An 18,868-nucleotide genomic window follows, 5' to 3' on the forward strand; every position below is an offset into this window, starting at 1 on the left:
ATCTATAGTTCTCTACAGCAGGTGTTTCCTGAGATTTTAGCCTCTGTATTAGCGTGGATTCAGTTTTTTTTCAGCTTTGGGAAAAGATCGAAGGAACGACACGACCAATTCGGCGTTACCCGACTTGCAATTTGGCTTACGTGCCTGCGGTTTCCGTTTTGGAGCGGTCTCTTCCGCTTTCGGAAATCCCGTTCCTGCAGCGCGTTTCTTTTTTTTTTTTTATTTTTCGGTTTTTTTTCGCACGTTTCTTTTTGACGAGTGAGAGAGCTCGTTGCCTCCTAATATAAAGGATGAGATGAGATGAGCAGTGTCGCAAAGGGAGGAGTAACGTTCGCGATTATTAGTTGTGTTTATTTGTTTCCACCGGCCGATCCACTCACTCACGCATACGCAGGCCTACATTCTCTCAACGAGCGTTCACTTGTATCATATAGCATAGTTTACGTAGCAATGAATAGAAGCAGCAGAGCATTCCAGGTACCGAATAGGATCATCACCAAGGAGGATATTACCCCCTTGTCCAGATCGCATGCAAAGAAGACGGACTCCCCCGGGACTGCAGCAACTGGCGACAGCACTGGTGCCAGTGCTGTCGATGCCGCTCCCATCATCATCACCACTGCTCGTTCGATAGATACTGCCGGTTCACTATCTGAGGACACCACCGACGACGATAATGTAGAGGTAGGCTTGAGTCAAAACGCCGACGACGATGGTGACGACGACGACAATCTCGAGAGCACGCTCGGCTATAGTTCTGAGCCTGATCCTCTCTTCTCGCCGTGCCACCAGCCTTCCTTTACCAACAACACATTTATCTATGGCGCGGATAATGAATTTCCTGTGGAGGAAAACCAAAATAAGAAGGGTTTCCACACCGACAGCGAGGGCAGTCTCTTTTTGCCTCAGCTACAACAGTCGTTCCTTTTCGGTGACAGTGGCAAGAGCGATGCTAGCAACACCGATTTCTGGAAGGAAGTCAACGGCACCGCAGAAGAAGCCATTTGTCTACAAGACACAAGGCAAAGGAAATGCTCACTTGTGGCCCTGCATCCAGGCGATGCTACCCCAGGTTCGGATGACACTCTGGGCATTGAGGACTTCATTAAGGACGACATCAACAGCACCGAAGTGATAGACTCATCCGCATCCTCGTCTTCCGAAACGTCATCGTCCTCCTGCCTCTTTGACAACTTGGACTACAACATCAAGCTTCTGTGCTATAGGGACAACGAGGGCAAGTTCACATTGAAAAAGAGAAAATTCCTGAAAAGCTCCCTGCGTTCGTCTTCTGCCATCTCTAAAAAGTGGAAGCCCATGTCCAAGAGAGACAAGCTGTTGAAGAGGGCCATCAGAAGGAAAAGTGGTGTTTGCCAGACGTTATCAGCTGGTTTTGGTATCGGTGAATTCATGTTGTAGTGCAATAGTATTAGTCGTAAAATAAATAGATTCTTTTATACAGTGTTAGGGTAACTTTTTTTGTAGGATTTCAAAAATGTATATACGTATACTCCATACAAATGTCTGATATATTATTAATCGAGTGTTCACTCGCCAACTGGGGGGTGGAGAGAGGAAATAAAGGAACGGTATATTCTAACACATATCATGTCCACCCAATCTGGTATTGCCGCAGACCAGGCCTTGCTGGACTCTTTAAACGAAAACCTTTCCGCTGCTGGTACTGTCATCGTCATAGCTAAGATTTCCCCTGATTCTACTTCGGTGCATCAACTGAAAGTGACGCATGATTTGGACCAACTGATTCAGTTGGCATCTCAGGATAAAGAACCGCTGTATATCTTTTATAAGTCCCAGGGAGCCGCTAAGTACTTTTTCGTGTCATTCATCCCGGATGGCTCTCCGGTAAGATCAAGGATGCTTTATGCCTCAACCAAAAACACGCTGGCAAGACAGGTCGGCTCTAACTCCTTGTCTACCGAACAACCATTGATCACGGATGCGCAAGACTTGGCGGATTTGAAGGACTTCTGTAGCGACCGACCTGTTGCCCAGAATAAACCTTTGACGCAAGATGAAAAAATGCAAATCGAGATCAACAAGCAACAGGCACTCTTGAGGAAAAATAACTCCATAAAATTGGTGTCTCAGGACAGCGCTTCTCCTTCAACATTGACTTTTAGGGTCAGTTCTGAGAAACCCGTCAAGGACATTTTTAGTAACGACGGTAAAAATTTGATCATCTTCCAAATTGACCCGTTGGATGAAACCATCCAAATCGTGCAGTTAGAGACGTGCCCTTCTGTAGACGCGTTGCGAATTGACTTGCCTGGGCCAAGTTACGCGATTTTTAAGCACCTCGACTCAAATTTCTTTATCTATTCATGTCCCTCGGGCAGTAAAGTCAAGGATAGAATGATATATGCCTCGAACAAGAATGGATTTATAAACTACTTGAAAAACGACCAGAAAATCACGTTCAGGAAAATAGTGGAAATTGGTGATTTCGTCGAACTGGATAAGTCCTCATTATCGGCGACGAATGAAGAAGATGGCCCTGATCATGGCTCTGCTCTAGACCAACAGAACAATGGCAGCTTGAGATTTAATAAGCCAAAAGGCCCATTGAGGAAAAGAAGAACATAGAAATAAAAACGGCATTATATATGTATGACATGAATATATATACATATATACTTGTTTATTCTTCTAAGTATGACACTGAATTTTTTTATCCTTCTCTAGTTTCCTGGAATACATTACATTTGCAAAGAGTTGTTTGTTATATTATGCTATTTCATGTTCATTGCTTTTGCAATTTAATAACTTCTCTCAGGGCTCCAAATGGATTTTTTTGGAAATCTTCGTTGGTTAAAACCTGGCTGAATCTTGCAGTTTCGTTAGCCGCTAACGCCTTTGCACCCTTTTGATTCCTCATATTCGGCTGGTTCTTTTTTATCCTTATGGATCCTGGTTCTGCCTTCTTCGAGTGCAATTCCTTAGTATCTACAAATCTTATCCTTGAGTCCATAGTAATCTCATCATCGCCATCCACAGCCGCACTAGACTCCTCCATTATGCCCTGCAAATCCTTTTCTTGTTCTAGAGAAGTGAGCAGATCTTGCATTCTTGGTTTTAATTCTTCTCTTAGTTTCCTTTTCCTCCGTCTAACAGAGGACTTGGAAATGCCGTCGAGATTAGCGTTCGCGCGGTCACCAAGCATAGATCTTTCCTTAAGTTGTGATAGGAATGTGTTTTGTCTGTTGAGGAGTTTTTCCTTTTTAGTTTCCTTGGGTTGATGTAAAAACGCCCTTGGATCAGATTCCAAGTCACACGGCTGGATTAGAACGCCATCGTCCAGCGCGCTTGCTCCGGTTTTTTGACCATTTCTTGCATTTACTTTGCCTCTCAGACTGTTTCTCTTCTTAGCAACCATCACCACTGATCTTTCACCCTATATTTGGTGGTTTTCTTTCCTGTGCCTCAGCTCATCGAATTTTTCATTCTGCAGCTTGTAAGGCTTGAAAAATTTGCAGTGCGTCACCCGTTTGGCTTCTCGCAGCCGAAATGATATTTTCATATTGGAATAATTGACGTGAATAATGGCCCGACACTATGTTATTTTAACTATTGTTTCTTTGGCTATGTCTTTAAGAAACATAATTAGATCGCAACCTCAAGCAAAGCCTACCCTCAAGCCATGTCTCAATCAAGTCCTATCCTACGTGGTTTCGCCATCACAACTGCCATAGCAGCTCTATCAGCCACCGGTTATGCTATTTACTTTGACTATCAAAGGAGGAACAGCCCGCAATTCAGAAAGGTGTTGAGGCAGAGAGCCAAAGAACAGGCTAAGGTGGAACAAGAAGCCAAGAGTCACGCTAAAGAAGTGAAGCTGCAAAAAGTTACGGAATTCTTATCCATGGAATTGGCCAACGATCCTATTCCTAGTGATCCCTCTGAAAGAGAGGCTACATTCACGACTAACGTGGAGAATGGTGAAAGATTATCTATGCAACAAGGCAAAGAACTAGAAGCCGCCTCTAAGTTCTATAAGGCATTGACTGTATATCCTCAGCCTGCCGATTTGTTGGGTATTTACCAAAGGTCCATTCCTGAAGCCATTTACGAGTATATTATCCTAATGATTGCCATCTTACCTCCAGCTAATGTGGCCTCCTTCGTTAAAGGTGTTGTTGGAAGTAAAGCCGAGTCAGATGCTGTTGCTGAAGCCAACGATATTGATGATTGAGAGTAATATTTTATTTGGTTCGCTTTCTTTTCCCTTGTTTTTATTTCTCCTATTCTGTATATAGCCATATATAATTATTTCTCTGTATCCTTAAACCCGTTATATATATCAAGCTTTTCCTGGAAAAGCCAAGAATAAAAACACTTGTTTTCATTGAACCTATCTTTTATCTTACTAGGTACTATATATGTATGTATGTTTTATACGTACATGTACATTCACGGATGTTGTGTATGCTTATGCGGAACCTTTGTATTCTCTCAGAATGACAGGGACAGATGAAGGTGGCAAAGCGCCGAATTCAGTAATGACTTTCTTAATGTATTCGGGTGGCGTTAAATCGTACAGGACATTGACAATATTCAATGAGGGTAATTCTTGCCATCCATCCAAGATGTTCTTATCGTTACTATCTCCTTCGTTACTGGTGTCTTTATTCTCTTCCACAGATCCGTTCTTGCTACCAGTTTTATTACCCTTTGGTTTATTTTCCAAATCTAGCTTTTTCTTTTCAGATCTTCTTTCCTTAATAAATTGCTTTAATAGCGCACCTTTATTGCCACGCCTTTCAACTGGATTTTCGTAGTCTATATTGACCAGGTCATTTGGATCTGCCAGCTCATTAAACGTAACACTATCCAATTGCACTCTTTGCGAAAATTTCAAACTCTCACAGCACACCAATACAGGTATATTTCTTCTCTTGGCGGTCATGGCCAACATTGCTGTACCTGCTCTTGAGTATAGAAACCCATTGGATAGAATAGAATGTGCTCCCAAAAACACATAGTCAACATCCATATTGAAAATTGTATCCAAACTCGTAATAAGAGCATACATGACGTTGACACCTGCATTTCTTAAAGTTTCTGCCATTTTCCGACCCTCGAATAATGGTCTCGAATCAACGACAATGACTTTAATGTCCTTTCTTAAACTAATTGCATTATGAAGTAACAATTCAGCTAAAACTTTTGATGAACCATAAGTGACGATGGTGGTAGAATTTTCAATTTGAGTCGAGGCATTGTCTATAATAAGTTGATCAGCCAGTTCGATTTTTTCTTTAGCGAACTGTCCAATTTTTTCGCAAAGATCTTTCTTGGCCGCCTTATCAGGTGTTGATGGATCGATCAATGAAATTTCTTGCTTTAACCATCTAATAGCATTTCCCATGGTGACACTTAATGGTCTGGCTTTTTTCAAAAGATCAATTTGGTGCGATAGGTAACTCGTTAAATTACGTGACAAGGTAGTTCCTTTGGGTGTTTGGTAGTCTTTGATGACAATTTGGAAAACTTCTAGCATGGCTATGCAACGTGGAATGGATCCGACTATTTTATAGTGTGCTAAATGGGAAGTCAATAACAAAATCGATGGATGAATGAGATCTTTGTTCAGTAACAATTCCTTAACAGATGATACCAAGCTCGAACTATCAAAGGACTGTTCTAATACTGTAGGAATCACTGAAGATATACCGGGGATGACACTAAACTCACCTGCTTCTAGTGAAATAGATGCCAATGTCTTGGCAACATCGGATGCGCTTGACGAGGAAATCTCTTGTTGTATAGCAGTAGAAGTGTTTGTTGACGTGGAAGTAGAAGCAGCAGAGAGTACTGTCGAAGGAGCGATAGTAGGCGCTGTAGCCGATGCGGGAACTGCGGCTGCTGGTGCGGACGCCGTGCTTGAGCCCATGGGCGTTAAGGAGGAGGCGGTCAACACATTTGATCCTGATAATGCGCTGGCCACTACGGGAATCATCAACCCAGCAGCAGTAATTCTTGAAGTTTTTGGAGATGACACTGCACTTGTTAACGCCAAAATTGTTGCTCTTCTTTCTTCAGTGGTTTCTAAGTGACCAAAAAGCGTACTTTTCTTTACGCTTCGTTCATTTTGTTTCTTTTTACTAGCATTCTTTAGCTTTTGTTCTCTCTTCTGTTGCTGTTCACGTTGTGACTGCTTTTTTTCTTTTTTCATTTGCGCTTGTTGTTGTTGCTGTTCAATGGACATACCATTTGCCTGCTTCATGGCGGCTCTCTTTGCAGCCTTTTCCTGCTTTTTCAGTTCTTTTAACTCTTTGTTTGTTAGTTTCTTTTCTCCATTCGCTGCTGCTCCTGTTGCTGCTGTTGCAGCTTGTTTAGCTTTACTTGATAGCGTGGTCGGCCCTGATTTTGCTTCAGATTCGCTCATGGCAACTTGGTTATTGATTTTTCTTTCAAAAAGCGCCGAACGTGGTAAAGATGGTCTTCTGATGTACCAATGTTTGAGTACCAGTAGCTGATGATGTGTTAGGCAATGCTTACTTTTCTCAGGTTTCGAAAAAAATCGAAAAGTTGAAAAAAGTGAGAAGTTGTCAAAAAAATGCGTAGGGATTCCCGGGTAAACATAAACATGGTATCTGTAACAACTATGGCTTATGTGAAGAGGTATGCTCTGTTTTCTTGAGTATTTACAGATATGTTTATTTATGTAATTTCGTATAGACCTTTTTGTACTATGCTGTCTCTTTCTCGATCGTCTCTTGTGGAGCTTGAGCTTTCAGTTGTTCCAGAGATTTCAATGAGGTGTCGTAAGGATCATTAGATTCTCCCCATGCGCTCTGATATTGGCATATGAATCGTTGTAATTCAGGATATTGGGCATTGTTCTGGTCTATATCCAAGAGTGTCCTGGAAATCAAGTATACTCCTTCGTATTTGTTTAACAAGCCTTTTAGTTCGGCATCACTCAAAGTAGTGGGGATATCTGGAAGGCTGATTTGAACCGGCTCCAAGCCAGCTAATTCTGGGGTAAATCCGATCTGTCTGCCCAATGTTGTCACGAGAATATTAGCTAACCCAGTATCGTTCTTCCTATTTAGGACTTTTTTCCATGCGACTTGCAGTTTTCTCTGAGCAATATCACCATCTTTGTAGTTTCTCAGCTTATTTCGATGCAAGGCACACATGATGTTGATATTAAAAAAATGCTCAATATCAAATACAGATGGATTTTGCGCTTTGAGGAACTTGTGTTCAATACCATATAGGAGTCCAACCATATGTGCATACTTACCAATTGTGAAGAAGGAAGCGGTTAACATTTTTTGAACATGTATTGGTGAGATATATGTCCAAATAGCACGCTTTCTTATCGAAGTTCCAGTCCATTTTTTAAACCAATCTAGTAATTCTGTGGAATTGGGTTCGATTGAGTAAATAAAATCGTTTAACGTTTGTTTTGACAGCGGCTTCACGGGCGCTCTTGGCTTTAGTGGTTCCTTGGTCCTTGGATCCCTAATATCTTTAGTAAGCAAGATCTGGGCGTTCTTGGGACGGTAAATGAATGGTTTTAGTTTCGCATCTGTCTTGTGATATATCAAAAATTCTTCTAGCTTTGTTCTTGCAGATTCTCCAGTAGACGCAAAACGTTTCCACACCACGCTCTTAAACATCTTCTTGTTGGTCGTGGCTCGAGGTCAATGTCACCATCGATTGTATTGGTGATATATAATCACCGCTTTTACGCTTCCCCATTTTTTCATAATGAGAAGGAGTACTGATTTTTCAAACAGACATAGCCATTACCCTACATGTGAGGCACATCGTAGTGATTATAAGTTGCGCAAGAACAACGCAATTCATACGTTTGGCTGATTTGTGTAAGACATCGAAAAGGGAGACTTTAATAATTGATGGGGATATATAGTATTGTGGAGTTCTAATTTGTTCTTATATATTCAGTATTTGATGTTGTAAATGACTATAACTAAACCAGATTATTTATCGAGCACATCAGCGTCATACTTTTGCTTGAACCAAGAGACGGTGTCTTCCTTGGTAGTCTTATGAGAGTTACCAACGGTACCCTTACATCTCTTTCTTCTGGTGACTCTGGCACCTGGTCTGTTCATGACAACGTAGAAGTCCATACCGAAAATACCAATGGATGGATCATACTTGATACCCAAGTCAATGTGTTCGTCAATACCGAAACCAAAGTTACCAGTGGCAGAAAAGTTTCTGTCCCTCAATTGGTATTCCTTGACCTTCAAACCTCTTTCCAAGATTTCTTCGGCCTTTGGACCTCTGACGGTAACGTGGACAGCGATCTTTTCGTTTCTTCTGATACCGAAAGTTCTGACGGTGTATCTAGCCTTGGATTGAACTGGAGTTTGACCAGACAATTGTTCAAGAACCTTGGAGGCTCTGGTCAATCTGTCACCAGATTCACCGACGGAGATGTTCAAGACCAATTTCTCGATCTTGAGGTCACGCATAGGGTTTTGAGCTTTAGTAGACATCTTGGCCGCGTATTTTTGTGTATGTCTGGCTGTCAAAGATAATTAATGATGAAGGGTAATGTGCGCAAAGAGAAGCGCTCTTAACTATACACATCTCCAATGAATTATGTTCAACCTGCATCTGGATTTCTTGATATTTCCATCCACCGAGCGGATTTGGTTTTTTCTCGGAATGTCGGGTAGAGAGGGTTCCAAACAAAAACGAAAAACAAAATCTGGAAAAAATACAATAAGTAATGTGTGGGTCTATGGTTTACGGATGTATAGTATCTCCTCCATAGAATGAAAATTACCATTGTCATTTGAGAGAACACTTGCATTACTAGGGAACATATACACGTAAATTATACTGCCGCGTCGTGCTAAAAAACATTCCCACATTAAACATTATAAGCATGCATTCGGTGGAGAGGAAGCAACGACATTACTTGCATGACAAAGAATGAAGAGAAGGTCGTTGAATACTAACAGAAACAAAAAAGAAAACTGAAGTACACTGAAGTGAAATTAGAGTACTATCAGAAACACAGTTAGGGTATGCGAAGTGTGCTACTTCTCGTCGAAATAATTTGAATTTTTTAAATTGTTCTCTGTCGCAATTAAGAAAATAAAAGAGTACATAGTTTGGGGAGATATTAATAATAGATTAGAAGTGAGAAGGGAGGCAAATACAACAACGTATAAAAAAAAAAGGAAATAGAAAAGGAAATGATTAAAAATTAAAAAGTAAAACAATTTTTTTTTCAAAGGAGGGCAGAGATGGTTTTCTGTCCATTCATTAATTAAAAGAGATTAGTTAATATAGTAATTCGTTCTTTTCTTGATAATTTTTTTTTTGGTTTTGCTCGTTATGTTTGTTTGTTGGTTTTTCAAACAGTGGTCTGTGCGGGAAGAGATTCGTTATGTAGTTGACCAGCTTGTTCGTGCTCTTCAACTACATCTTCCTCTTGTTCAGGCTCTTCGATTTGCCCGTCTTCTTGTTCGTCTTCGGACCACCTGCCTTGACCCTCTTCGTCCTCCTCTTCCTCTTCAGGCTCAAAGTCTTCATAATCCTGCTTGAAACTTAGAGTAGGCTTTACTTGGGCGGAGTCTAGGGTCCATTCATTCAATGCGCTTTCAGCATCGATGATGATTTGCTTGGAGGCTTCGTAGCCGTCGTAGGCAGGTCTGGTTTCACCCGGAGTGACGGGAGAATCGTCCAATAGTTCCAGTAGAGCTTTACCGTAACCAGCGATTAAAGCAATTTTCTCTGAGTGTTCGATGATGGAGTCAAATTGGTAGTTGAAAGCGGCTCTCAATTTGGACCTCGTGATGTTTGACAATTGAGCTTCAGCGACCAAAGATTCCGCTTCAGCACGCACTAGTTCTTGTTCCAGAACTTCAATCTTGGGAGATTGAGGATCCTTGTACTTCAAGTAGGCGATCTTGTCGGTGATCTTGTCCTTACGGTCTCTGGATGGCTGTACGGAGCCTTCGATGTCCCTAACGGACTTCAAGGTTAGTCTGTATTGGTCGTACCGGTCGATAAACTGGTCGTCTAATTCACTGACCTCGTAAATCAAAACACCCAGCTTGTCGGTAATGTCGGAAACATCGTCATCGTTTTCCAACCCCCAGATAGACAATTGCTTGGCGGCGTCACGTCTTTCGTTGGCGGTCAACTCCATGGATCTCAGAACATTCTTCTCAATCTTCACCAATTGAGACAACTTTCTTGATAATTCTGGCCCAAAAGCACCAGCGGCGCTTCTTCTGAAACTGTAAGCAAGACCACCTTTCCCGAAAAACCTACCCTTGGTGGTAGATGGAGGAGGAGGTGGATTCTGCAATTGAGAGGCGGTAGGAGCCCTAGAGTTTCTTAACGAGTAAGTTCTGTGCATGCTATATAGTTAATGCTGATATTATCTTACCTTTTACGATACTGCGGACAGGCGGGAGCGTAAAGATGAGATTGCAGATAAATATTTAAACAAAATTTTCTTTTCTGTCTAGAGAAAGCCAACGAAGTGTGCCCAAACGACGGAGAACAAGGAAGGATGAAGAATGAGCGCTTGTTATTTATAAAAAGACACGGGAGGGCGAATCCCGTCTTTTGTCCGTCGGAGCCAAAGAGATGAGCCAAACCAGAAAACAGGGGACGCCGCCCTTCTTCCGTCCCGTGCGTGAGGGGGGCGTGGCCATTCGGTTTTTCTAATAGGAACAGTGGGCCAAAAAATAAAAGAAAAATAAAAGGCGGCTGCAGAAATTTGTTAGACAAGCGCAGGGCCACAGACAAAATAATAAAATGACATGGCTGAACAACGATTTCTCCCACATCCCTTTCCCAAAAGGGGAAGGAAGCGAAACTTTTTTTTCCCAATCCGTAAATTTTTCGTGCGAAGACGCGCACTACGTAACATGGGTATGCGTAATTCATGGCGATATCGTTTTTAGATTTAGTTTAGATTGACCGATGTGTTAATTTATCCAACCGTTTACGTACGTAGCTTGCTTAATCCAGTCATCGGCAGCAGCTTGCTCTTCTCTAGCCGTCCAATATCTGGCATTCATTGCCGCAGTTTACCGCGCTTGTTTGGCCAAATTCTGTAAAAAGGCATCATACAAGGGCAGCTCTAGCTCAACTGCTTTGATCATGGTATTCGTCTACTCAACGTGGCGTTTGTCGTTGTTCGGGACAAACAGGTACGGCTTCAACCGCCATCTAATCGTAGTGGGCATTTCTTGCACGGTCAGCTACAATGGTCTGTCGCCGCTGAACAAGATGGCTCTCTAGCCGGGATCGATGTCCTCTGCAACCAACTACAGCGCTCAAAGTGGCACCGTTGGCAAATCTTATGGGCCGCCATAGCACCTGTGAGATATCGTGTGCGTCCTTGAGGAGAATTGCTTGGTTGGAAGCAAGCGTGGACGCGCCAGTCTCTGTTTTGGTTCTTGTCCAAACTAGCGAGGATAAGTCATTGCTTATATATAATCTGTACTGTAAATTTTAAATCTGTCAAGTGCACTCCTAGCATAATCTAAGGGCCCTAATTTTCTATTGTGCTTGGACGGCTTAACGTTGAAAAGAAAAAAGCAGAGAGAGATTTTCAGCATCTAAACATAAAAACAAAAAAAGCAACAGTCCTGGAAAGACACCGGTGCAAGCAATAGCTGCGACATGATAATGAAAACTTAAATGTGCGTGGTGGATGGTAGGTAACAAGTGTTACAAGCGCGGGCGATCAAGCCACCTTCACCGCGCCAAGATTGCCCTACTAACTGCCAGCGGATCCCAAAAGAAGTCGGAGATGCTAAGGAACGGAAGCCGAAAACAGCCCGTCCGTTATCTCCATGCCGCCTTGCACTGCTCTTCTGCCTACTTTCACAGAGACAGGACCACGGTTGGCCCTTTTTTTCAAGGGGACTGGGACCCCTGATAAGGGGTCCCAGTCCGTGTGGAATTGCGTATTGTTCCCCCCCCCTCTTCAAGATGTGAGCCTATCGCCAATCCAAAAAGACTATTGCTGTGGTTATTTTGTCACTAATATGATGAAAGAGCATAGTTCATCTCACCCTCTGATTGCAGGCTAGGCTAGCCAATATAACCCCGACTTCTTGAATGGGAAGAATTTGTAAAGATTTAGCGTGGCCTGGACATATAGTGTATTTATAATATCCCCTAGGGCCAAACGTATAAGAAGGCTCACCTTTAACCGTATACCGAATTTCTTGTATCTTGAGCGCAGTAAGAGCATCGACTCAACTCCACAAATGAACGTGTTCGGTAAAAAGGAAGAAAAGCAGGAAAAAGTGTACTCTTTGCAAAATGGGTTCCCATACTCCCATCATCCATACGCCTCCCAATACTCTAGGCCTGACGGTCCTATCTTGTTGCAAGACTTCCATCTACTGGAAAACATTGCTAGTTTTGACAGAGAAAGAGTTCCGGAGCGTGTCGTCCACGCCAAGGGCGGTGGTTGTAGACTAGAATTCGAGTTGACAGACTCCCTAAGCGACATTACGTACGCCGCTCCATACCAAAATGCCGGTTACAAATGTCCTGGTCTTGTCCGTTTCTCCACTGTTGGTGGTGAAAGTGGTACACCAGATACTGCAAGAGACCCAAGAGGCGTTTCTTTCAAATTCTACACCGAGTGGGGGAACCACGACTGGGTCTTCAACAATACTCCCGTATTCTTCCTCAGAGACGCCATCAAGTTTCCCGTATTTATCCACACTCAAAAGAGAGACCCTCAGTCTCATCTAAATCAATTTGAGGATACTACCATATACTGGGACTATCTGACATTGAACCCGGAATCGATCCATCAAATAACGTACATGTTTGGTGATAGAGGCACTCCTGCCTCTTGGGCTGATATGAACGCTTATTCTGGTCACTCATACATTATGGTCAATAAGGAAGGTAAGGACACTTACGTGCAGTTCCACGTCTTATCAGATACTGGCTTCAAGACCTTGACCGGCGACGAAGCAGCTGAGATTTCTGGTCCTCATCCAGATTATAATCAGGAAAAGCTGTTCACTCAGTTGCAAAAAGGTGAAAAGCCAAAATTCAATTGTTATGTGCAAACAATGACGCCTGAACAAGCCACTAAGTTCAGATACTCGGTCAATGACTTGACCAAGATCTGGCCACACAAAGAATTTCCTTTGAGAAAATTTGGTACAATCACTTTGACAGAAAACGTTGATAACTACTTTCAAGAGATCGAGCAAGTAGCATTCAGTCCAACAAACACTTGTATCCCAGGCATCAAGCCTTCCAATGATTCCGTCCTACAAGCTAGGCTTTTCTCTTACCCAGACACACAGCGTCATAGGTTGGGAGCCAACTATCAACAACTGCCTGTCAACAGGCCGAGAAACTTGGGTTGTCCATACTCTGAAGGAGATCCTCAGTACTCCGCGGAACAGTGTCCATTCAAAGCCGTGAACTTTCAAAGAGACGGTCCAATGAGTTACTACAATTTCGGTCCTGAGCCAAACTATATTTCAAGTTTACCAAACCAAACTTTGAAGTTTAAAAATGAGGACAATGATGAAGTGTCTGACAAGTTCAAGGGTATCGTTCTGGATGAGGTGACTGAGGTTTCCGTAAGAAAACAGGAACAAGACCAAATCCGAAATGAACATATCGTCGATTCCAAGATCAATCAGTATTATTACGTCTATGGTATGAGTCCAATGGACTTCGAACAGCCAAGAGCTCTATTCGAAAAGGTCTACGACGATAAACAAAAGAAATTATTCGTTCATAACGTTGTTTGCCATGCTTGTAAAATCAAGGATCCCAAGGTGAAAAAGAGGGTCACTCAGTATTTCGGTTTGTTGAACCACGATTTGGGTAAAGTCATTGCAGAAGGCTTGGAAGTTCCTTGGGAACCTGTTAACCTTGAAGGTTACGCCAAAACCTGGTCCATTGCAAGTGCCAACTAAGGCTGGTCCTATTTATTTATATTTATTCATTCACGTAAGTTTTTCCCGTACATTTTTGGATACCATTAGCCGTTTTGCACATATAGGCAATAGTATCTTCTATTTATCTCATATCGTAGGTAACAACCTTTATCAGGGAATATATAATCATAAAACCGATTGATTGTCTGCTTTTGACACATTTCTTCTTTTCCATAGTTCAGCATTTTGGATCGGCATAATAAACAACATTTGTCGCATCATACGAAGGAAACTGGAAAAAATGTGACCCAACTTATTCAATTGTGTGTTTATAACGTTGAACTTTCAAGCATCTCCAGTGCATGCACATGGCAAAAATCCCTGACCTTGGCAACAAATTTCCGTGCTTTTTATAAAGGGGAAAAGAGCGAATCCTTTTAGAACTTAGAGCCCTTCGCAAAGTACCTGCAGAGCTAGCGTTATATTCCTTCTGTTACGTTATACCTCGCACTAGACTTTTGTTTTCTGTGCCTACGTTTTTCATATCATCTCTTCGGATAATCTGTATTAATAAACAACTTATAGTATTTTTTTTCTAACATTCCACGTATCTTCATCACATAAAAAAATTCATGTACAGTTTTCATGGAGAAACAATCTAAGAATCAAAAGAAAGTACTGCCAACTTCACAGCCACCCTTAAATACTGAAATGGGTGAACAACCTACTGAATTTGCTAAAAAGCATAGGTTCAAAGACACTCTTGCATTGTTTTTGGTGTTTTTGAGTTTCAACCATTTTACTTCCCTCTGTTTATTGGTGTCTTTTATTATTGCCACTAAATGCAAAGATTTTTTGGCAAACTGCTTTATTATACTTTTCCTATCGAGAAAACCTTCTCGCCATATCAGTGAAGTGGCACACATAGATATCACCACTTCCAGAAGGACCAACAGTAACACTAGTAGGAAATTAAATTCCCGGTTTTTTACCTACTCCAAAAATAGTTTCGTGATTCCTGTCCCTATATTAATATTTGAGATTATATTTGCAATGTTATTGAAGATATACGGTGGAAACTACTTTGTTAAACCAATAAAGAATTTGGCAATTTCTATCATTGCCTCATTTTTGATCAATGACCCAAGCGATTGTTTAAGTTACGCCACTTCATGTTCAGTATTGTATGCAGTCTCAACCAACATTTTTCAAAGAGTATCACATCTCTTTGCCACTACACAATTATTCGATTCGTTTTTCCGAGGAACCGAGCAATCAGTTAAATTATTTGCAGTTTTCCACAGATATGCACAATTTTTAAGAAAACTCTTCTCTCTATTTTTACCATTGTCTTTTGAGATGCTTGGTAGACATGCTGAAAGTATTGTTTACTATTTATCATTCCACATTCTTTTTTTCTCATTTGTTTCAAGTTTACTGTATCCCCATAAACAAACAACGGAAAATAAACCATCGAAGAAAGGCCTCAACTCTAACAGAACAGAGGGGAATCGTATACAGGGGATGCAAAAGATGAGAGTTTCATCATCACCAGTTTCTACCGATTCAAATACATTGGAGGATCAAACTCCTATGATACCGAACGATCCAGGTGGTCTTAATAACAGCAATCAACCTACCCATTCATCTCAACAAAATAGCTCTCCACTTTCTTCACCACCACACAATAATTTGTTAAATCCTGCCAATTCTGATCCTAGTGATGTTGTTTCCAGCTTTCCTTATTTTACTTCTATGGTGAAGGAGTATAAATCCTTTCAACCATCTGTGATCTCTGCCGAAAGAAGTAATTCTCAGGCAGTTACCACCACAACGACCACAACCTCTCCCACAACATTCAATTTTTCAGGTGATAACAACGATTTGCCATCTGAAATTCCCGTATCAAACCCCATCAATGCAGCCTCGACGAACAATTCAGATCCTTTCTCTTGTTCAAACGACAAGTACACTAATCAACTGTTCGAACTGAACGTTGATTTTGGAAATATATTTTCTTCAAGCAATCTGTCATCGGATATATCTGTCACAACAAACCTAGAGAATTTTATTCGTCTTTTATTTAGAAGAAAAAATCAACATTTGATTGCACCCCTATGGTCTATGGTAGTTACATTAAAAACGACAAATTTTGAAAAAAAGTATCTGCAAGAAACTTTTGAAAATCCACTAACACCAACTAACTCCAGCACTTCATACACCGATAATCAGGAAAAGCATAATGAAGATTTGGACACGATTAAAACACACTCAATTCCATCAAGAATTAGTTTTACCCATGCTGGCAAGTTTAAGAAAAGTGTTTTTAACAATTTTGAACCTTCAAACACAATGGCGTTAATCGCAAAAACAACATCTGATGACTATAATCAGTTGAATTTGGTTTCTACCAACGAGAATATTTTCAATAGAAATGATAATGATTATAAAGTTTGCATCATTGACATTAGCACGAATTCCATCACTTTTCACATTGAGAATTTACATGATGGTGAACTCATTGTTCTAGTAAACGGTGTCATTTGGTCAGAAGTTTCATGCGCTTTGATTTTGGAACATGTGGGGGAAGAATACGTTGTTGTTAATGGGTTGGTTCCTTCTTGTTCTTATGATATACAATTCATCAATAGGCTAAATCACCGTGATGATTATTTGGTTTCTGATTTGATAGTCAGAACGTGTGGAAGCGACAATGCAATTGCTGGAAAATTTGAAAATCTCGATTTCAGTTTTCCTTCGTATTATCATAGAAAATTCCTATCTCCACTGCTAACTTTAAAACATTCCGTATTAACCACGAATGCGAACCTGTCCGATGAAAGAGCAAAGCTGAAAAAAACGAAGAAGGAAGTTAGCAAGAAATTAAGTCTTTTAAGGCAAGAGATTGATTACTTCAAAAGCAGAATTGCACAGAATGCGACAAATGATGAAAAGAGCACTTCTAAAGTCGAAAATTTGAAAGTTGCTTTACAGCAAAGCGAAATTGCAGTAAATAAATTGGAGAAGCAACTCAAGAAGCTCACTGAAAAAGAACTTGACTTAGAAGAGGAATATTTAAAGAAAAAAGATCTACATTTGAAAAACCAATTAGAGTACGGCAAATTGGAGGAGAGCTTGTCGAAAGATTTAAAAAACTCTGAAAGCAAGTTTAACAAACTCAACCAAGAATTAAGTCAAGTGGCCTCCAAACTGGATAGGCTGAATGCCAGAAACGAGAAGCTGCAAAAGGAAGTTGATCAAAACGAGAAAGAGATAGAAAAATTTAGCACTCAGTTCTTGAGCAAAAGAGAAAAGGATAGGTTCAGGAGAAACGAATACAGGATACGCGAAGCCAACAAATTTGAATTAACTATAAAAGGGTTGGAACAAGATGTCAACCGGTTAGAGCATGAAAACGAAAATATACACAGCTTGATCGGCAATAGTTACTGATATTGAATTATAAGAACAAAAAAATGAATAGTGAAAACTTTTTAGGCACCCTACATATATGCTTAATATATGTTTAAACGTTCAAAATTTGTACATTTTATACATTTCTTTATGCAATCGTTATTGTATAATAGTCGCTTGTTACTGCCTTTTTAGGTATTTAGACTTTCCATTTCGGCGTTACTTATTTATCACAAAATATAGGACAAGTTAATAGTGATGAACGAAAGTTGACTGTTGTTCTAAGATATGAACATGCACATTTGGAATGTAGTTTATTCCTTTTTGATCAAATAATTTGTTGATAATTAGTGGTTTAGGAAGTTGTAAAATTAAGAATAAGTCGTTCTTTCTTAATTTATATAGGAGAGGTATATAAAACAGACGCTTATTGGTTATATGAAACCCAATGGTTCAGAGAAAATTCGGAACATTGATGATTAGCTTTTTGTTATAACTCATCTTCTTATATACTAAGTTCTGGTCAATTAATAGATCTTTATCTTCTTATTGTAGTAAATTGTATTATTAGAATTTACCTACTTCAATATAATTGGTATCACCATAAGGATGTTTCCATTCACTTATTCCAACATGATGAGTATCATGTTAATGTTAGCCAGTAAAATCTTGTGACATCTGTTGGGATTCCATTTTTGATAAGGTTAATAATATTATGTATACAGAATATACTAGAAGTTCTCCTCATGGATTTAGGCCACGAAGGGGAATCGACAATTTTACATAATCTTATTCTTATTTCTTCCTTCATTTTATACGTCGTTATTCATTGATCCTATTGCATTATCAATCCTTGCACTTCAGCTTCCACTGATCTGATAATTTTTGTCATCTTCTTAACACCGTATATGATAATCTTCTAGTTACGTGATTGAATGTATTAATCAGCTGTAATAGTAATTGATGGATAGTTGATTATTGTTCCAACATGAATAATGATGAACCTACTTGTTCTAACAGAGTACAATGGAAAATAAAGCCTAGTAGTTCATTAAAATAGAAATCCATAATAATCAAACACTCGCTTTCCCTCTCATTCTGTATTCGCCTCCTTAGCTTAGTGGTAGAGCGTTGCACTTGTAATGCAAAGGTCGTTAGTTCAATTCTGACAGGTGGCAGATTTCTATATTTTTTTCCGTCTTTTGAGTAGAATTTCTTCTCCATCTGGTATTGTAGCGGCATTGATATTTCGCGGCCGAAATGGCGAGCCCAGTGCATGGCTAAAATTTAGGCAGAGCCGGTGGTGGCGGCCCTGCCTGGAGAGGTCGACCTACGGCTCACATCGTGCCGTTGAAAAATTTCAATTTGTAGTTTGGAAAACTTGACCAAAAGGTCATTTGAGCTTATAATATTAGCATCTTACGCTGCGGACCCATATAAAACAAAAAGGGTTCTTAGCTCATAATAGTCGATTTTAATTCCTAACAGAGTTCAAATCGTCAGCTTTTATATTTGGAGACAGGACGTTTTCATCTCACTTTTTCTGAAGGCCA

The 18,868-nt window shown here is 40.4% G+C and overlaps 10 protein-coding genes and 1 non-coding gene across 11 annotated transcripts; 6 read left to right on the plus strand and 5 right to left on the minus strand.

The window, feature by feature from the left end:
- Positions 1 to 300: 300 nt before the first annotated feature.
- SKDI07G3290 (uncharacterized protein) lies at positions 301 to 1,419 on the plus strand (the record flags this gene model as incomplete). Its single annotated transcript, XM_056228091.1, has 1 exon — positions 301 to 1,419. The coding sequence occupies one exon, from the start codon at positions 301 to 303 to the stop codon at positions 1,417 to 1,419; it is 1,119 nt and encodes a 372-aa protein (XP_056087847.1).
- A 189-nt stretch (positions 1,420 to 1,608) lies between these two features.
- On the plus strand, positions 1,609 to 2,607 carry TWF1 (twinfilin TWF1; the record flags this gene model as incomplete). The annotated part of the gene is made up of 1 exon (XM_056228092.1): positions 1,609 to 2,607. One exon carries the CDS (start codon positions 1,609 to 1,611, stop codon positions 2,605 to 2,607), a length of 999 nt encoding a protein of 332 aa, XP_056087848.1.
- A 157-nt stretch (positions 2,608 to 2,764) lies between these two features.
- On the minus strand, positions 2,765 to 3,397 carry SLX9 (Slx9p; the record flags this gene model as incomplete). Its single annotated transcript, XM_056228094.1, has 1 exon — positions 2,765 to 3,397. The coding sequence occupies one exon, from the start codon at positions 3,395 to 3,397 to the stop codon at positions 2,765 to 2,767; it is 633 nt and encodes a 210-aa protein (XP_056087849.1).
- A 264-nt stretch (positions 3,398 to 3,661) lies between these two features.
- Positions 3,662 to 4,213, plus strand: TOM20 (TOM complex receptor protein TOM20; the record flags this gene model as incomplete). Its single annotated transcript, XM_056228095.1, has 1 exon — positions 3,662 to 4,213. The coding sequence occupies one exon, from the start codon at positions 3,662 to 3,664 to the stop codon at positions 4,211 to 4,213; it is 552 nt and encodes a 183-aa protein (XP_056087850.1).
- A 237-nt stretch (positions 4,214 to 4,450) lies between these two features.
- GCD2 (translation initiation factor eIF2B subunit delta) lies at positions 4,451 to 6,409 on the minus strand (the record flags this gene model as incomplete). Its single annotated transcript, XM_056228096.1, has 1 exon — positions 4,451 to 6,409. One exon carries the CDS (start codon positions 6,407 to 6,409, stop codon positions 4,451 to 4,453), a length of 1,959 nt encoding a protein of 652 aa, XP_056087851.1.
- Positions 6,410 to 6,713: 304 nt separating this feature from the next.
- Positions 6,714 to 7,652, minus strand: MRP13 (mitochondrial 37S ribosomal protein mS44 MRP13; the record flags this gene model as incomplete). Its single annotated transcript, XM_056228097.1, has 1 exon — positions 6,714 to 7,652. The coding sequence occupies one exon, from the start codon at positions 7,650 to 7,652 to the stop codon at positions 6,714 to 6,716; it is 939 nt and encodes a 312-aa protein (XP_056087852.1).
- Positions 7,653 to 7,976: 324 nt separating this feature from the next.
- Positions 7,977 to 8,501, minus strand: RPL11B (60S ribosomal protein uL5; the record flags this gene model as incomplete). The annotated part of the gene is made up of 1 exon (XM_056228098.1): positions 7,977 to 8,501. The coding sequence occupies one exon, from the start codon at positions 8,499 to 8,501 to the stop codon at positions 7,977 to 7,979; it is 525 nt and encodes a 174-aa protein (XP_056087853.1).
- Positions 8,502 to 9,370: 869 nt separating this feature from the next.
- On the minus strand, positions 9,371 to 10,381 carry PIL1 (lipid-binding protein PIL1; the record flags this gene model as incomplete). The annotated part of the gene is made up of 1 exon (XM_056228099.1): positions 9,371 to 10,381. One exon carries the CDS (start codon positions 10,379 to 10,381, stop codon positions 9,371 to 9,373), a length of 1,011 nt encoding a protein of 336 aa, XP_056087854.1.
- Positions 10,382 to 12,251: 1,870 nt separating this feature from the next.
- On the plus strand, positions 12,252 to 13,940 carry CTT1 (catalase T; the record flags this gene model as incomplete). Its single annotated transcript, XM_056228100.1, has 1 exon — positions 12,252 to 13,940. One exon carries the CDS (start codon positions 12,252 to 12,254, stop codon positions 13,938 to 13,940), a length of 1,689 nt encoding a protein of 562 aa, XP_056087855.1.
- Positions 13,941 to 14,546: 606 nt separating this feature from the next.
- On the plus strand, positions 14,547 to 17,354 carry NNF2 (Nnf2p; the record flags this gene model as incomplete). Its single annotated transcript, XM_056228101.1, has 1 exon — positions 14,547 to 17,354. One exon carries the CDS (start codon positions 14,547 to 14,549, stop codon positions 17,352 to 17,354), a length of 2,808 nt encoding a protein of 935 aa, XP_056087856.1.
- Positions 17,355 to 18,421: 1,067 nt separating this feature from the next.
- On the plus strand, positions 18,422 to 18,493 carry Skdi_7.trna20T. The gene has a single exon. It is a non-coding gene; the product is annotated as a tRNA-Thr (tRNA).
- Positions 18,494 to 18,868: the final 375 nt, after the last annotated feature.

The sequence above is a fragment of the Saccharomyces kudriavzevii genome (assembly GCF_947243775.1).
Source record: "Saccharomyces kudriavzevii IFO 1802 strain IFO1802 genome assembly, chromosome: 7".
In the NCBI taxonomy this organism is placed as follows: domain Eukaryota; kingdom Fungi; phylum Ascomycota; class Saccharomycetes; order Saccharomycetales; family Saccharomycetaceae; genus Saccharomyces; species Saccharomyces kudriavzevii.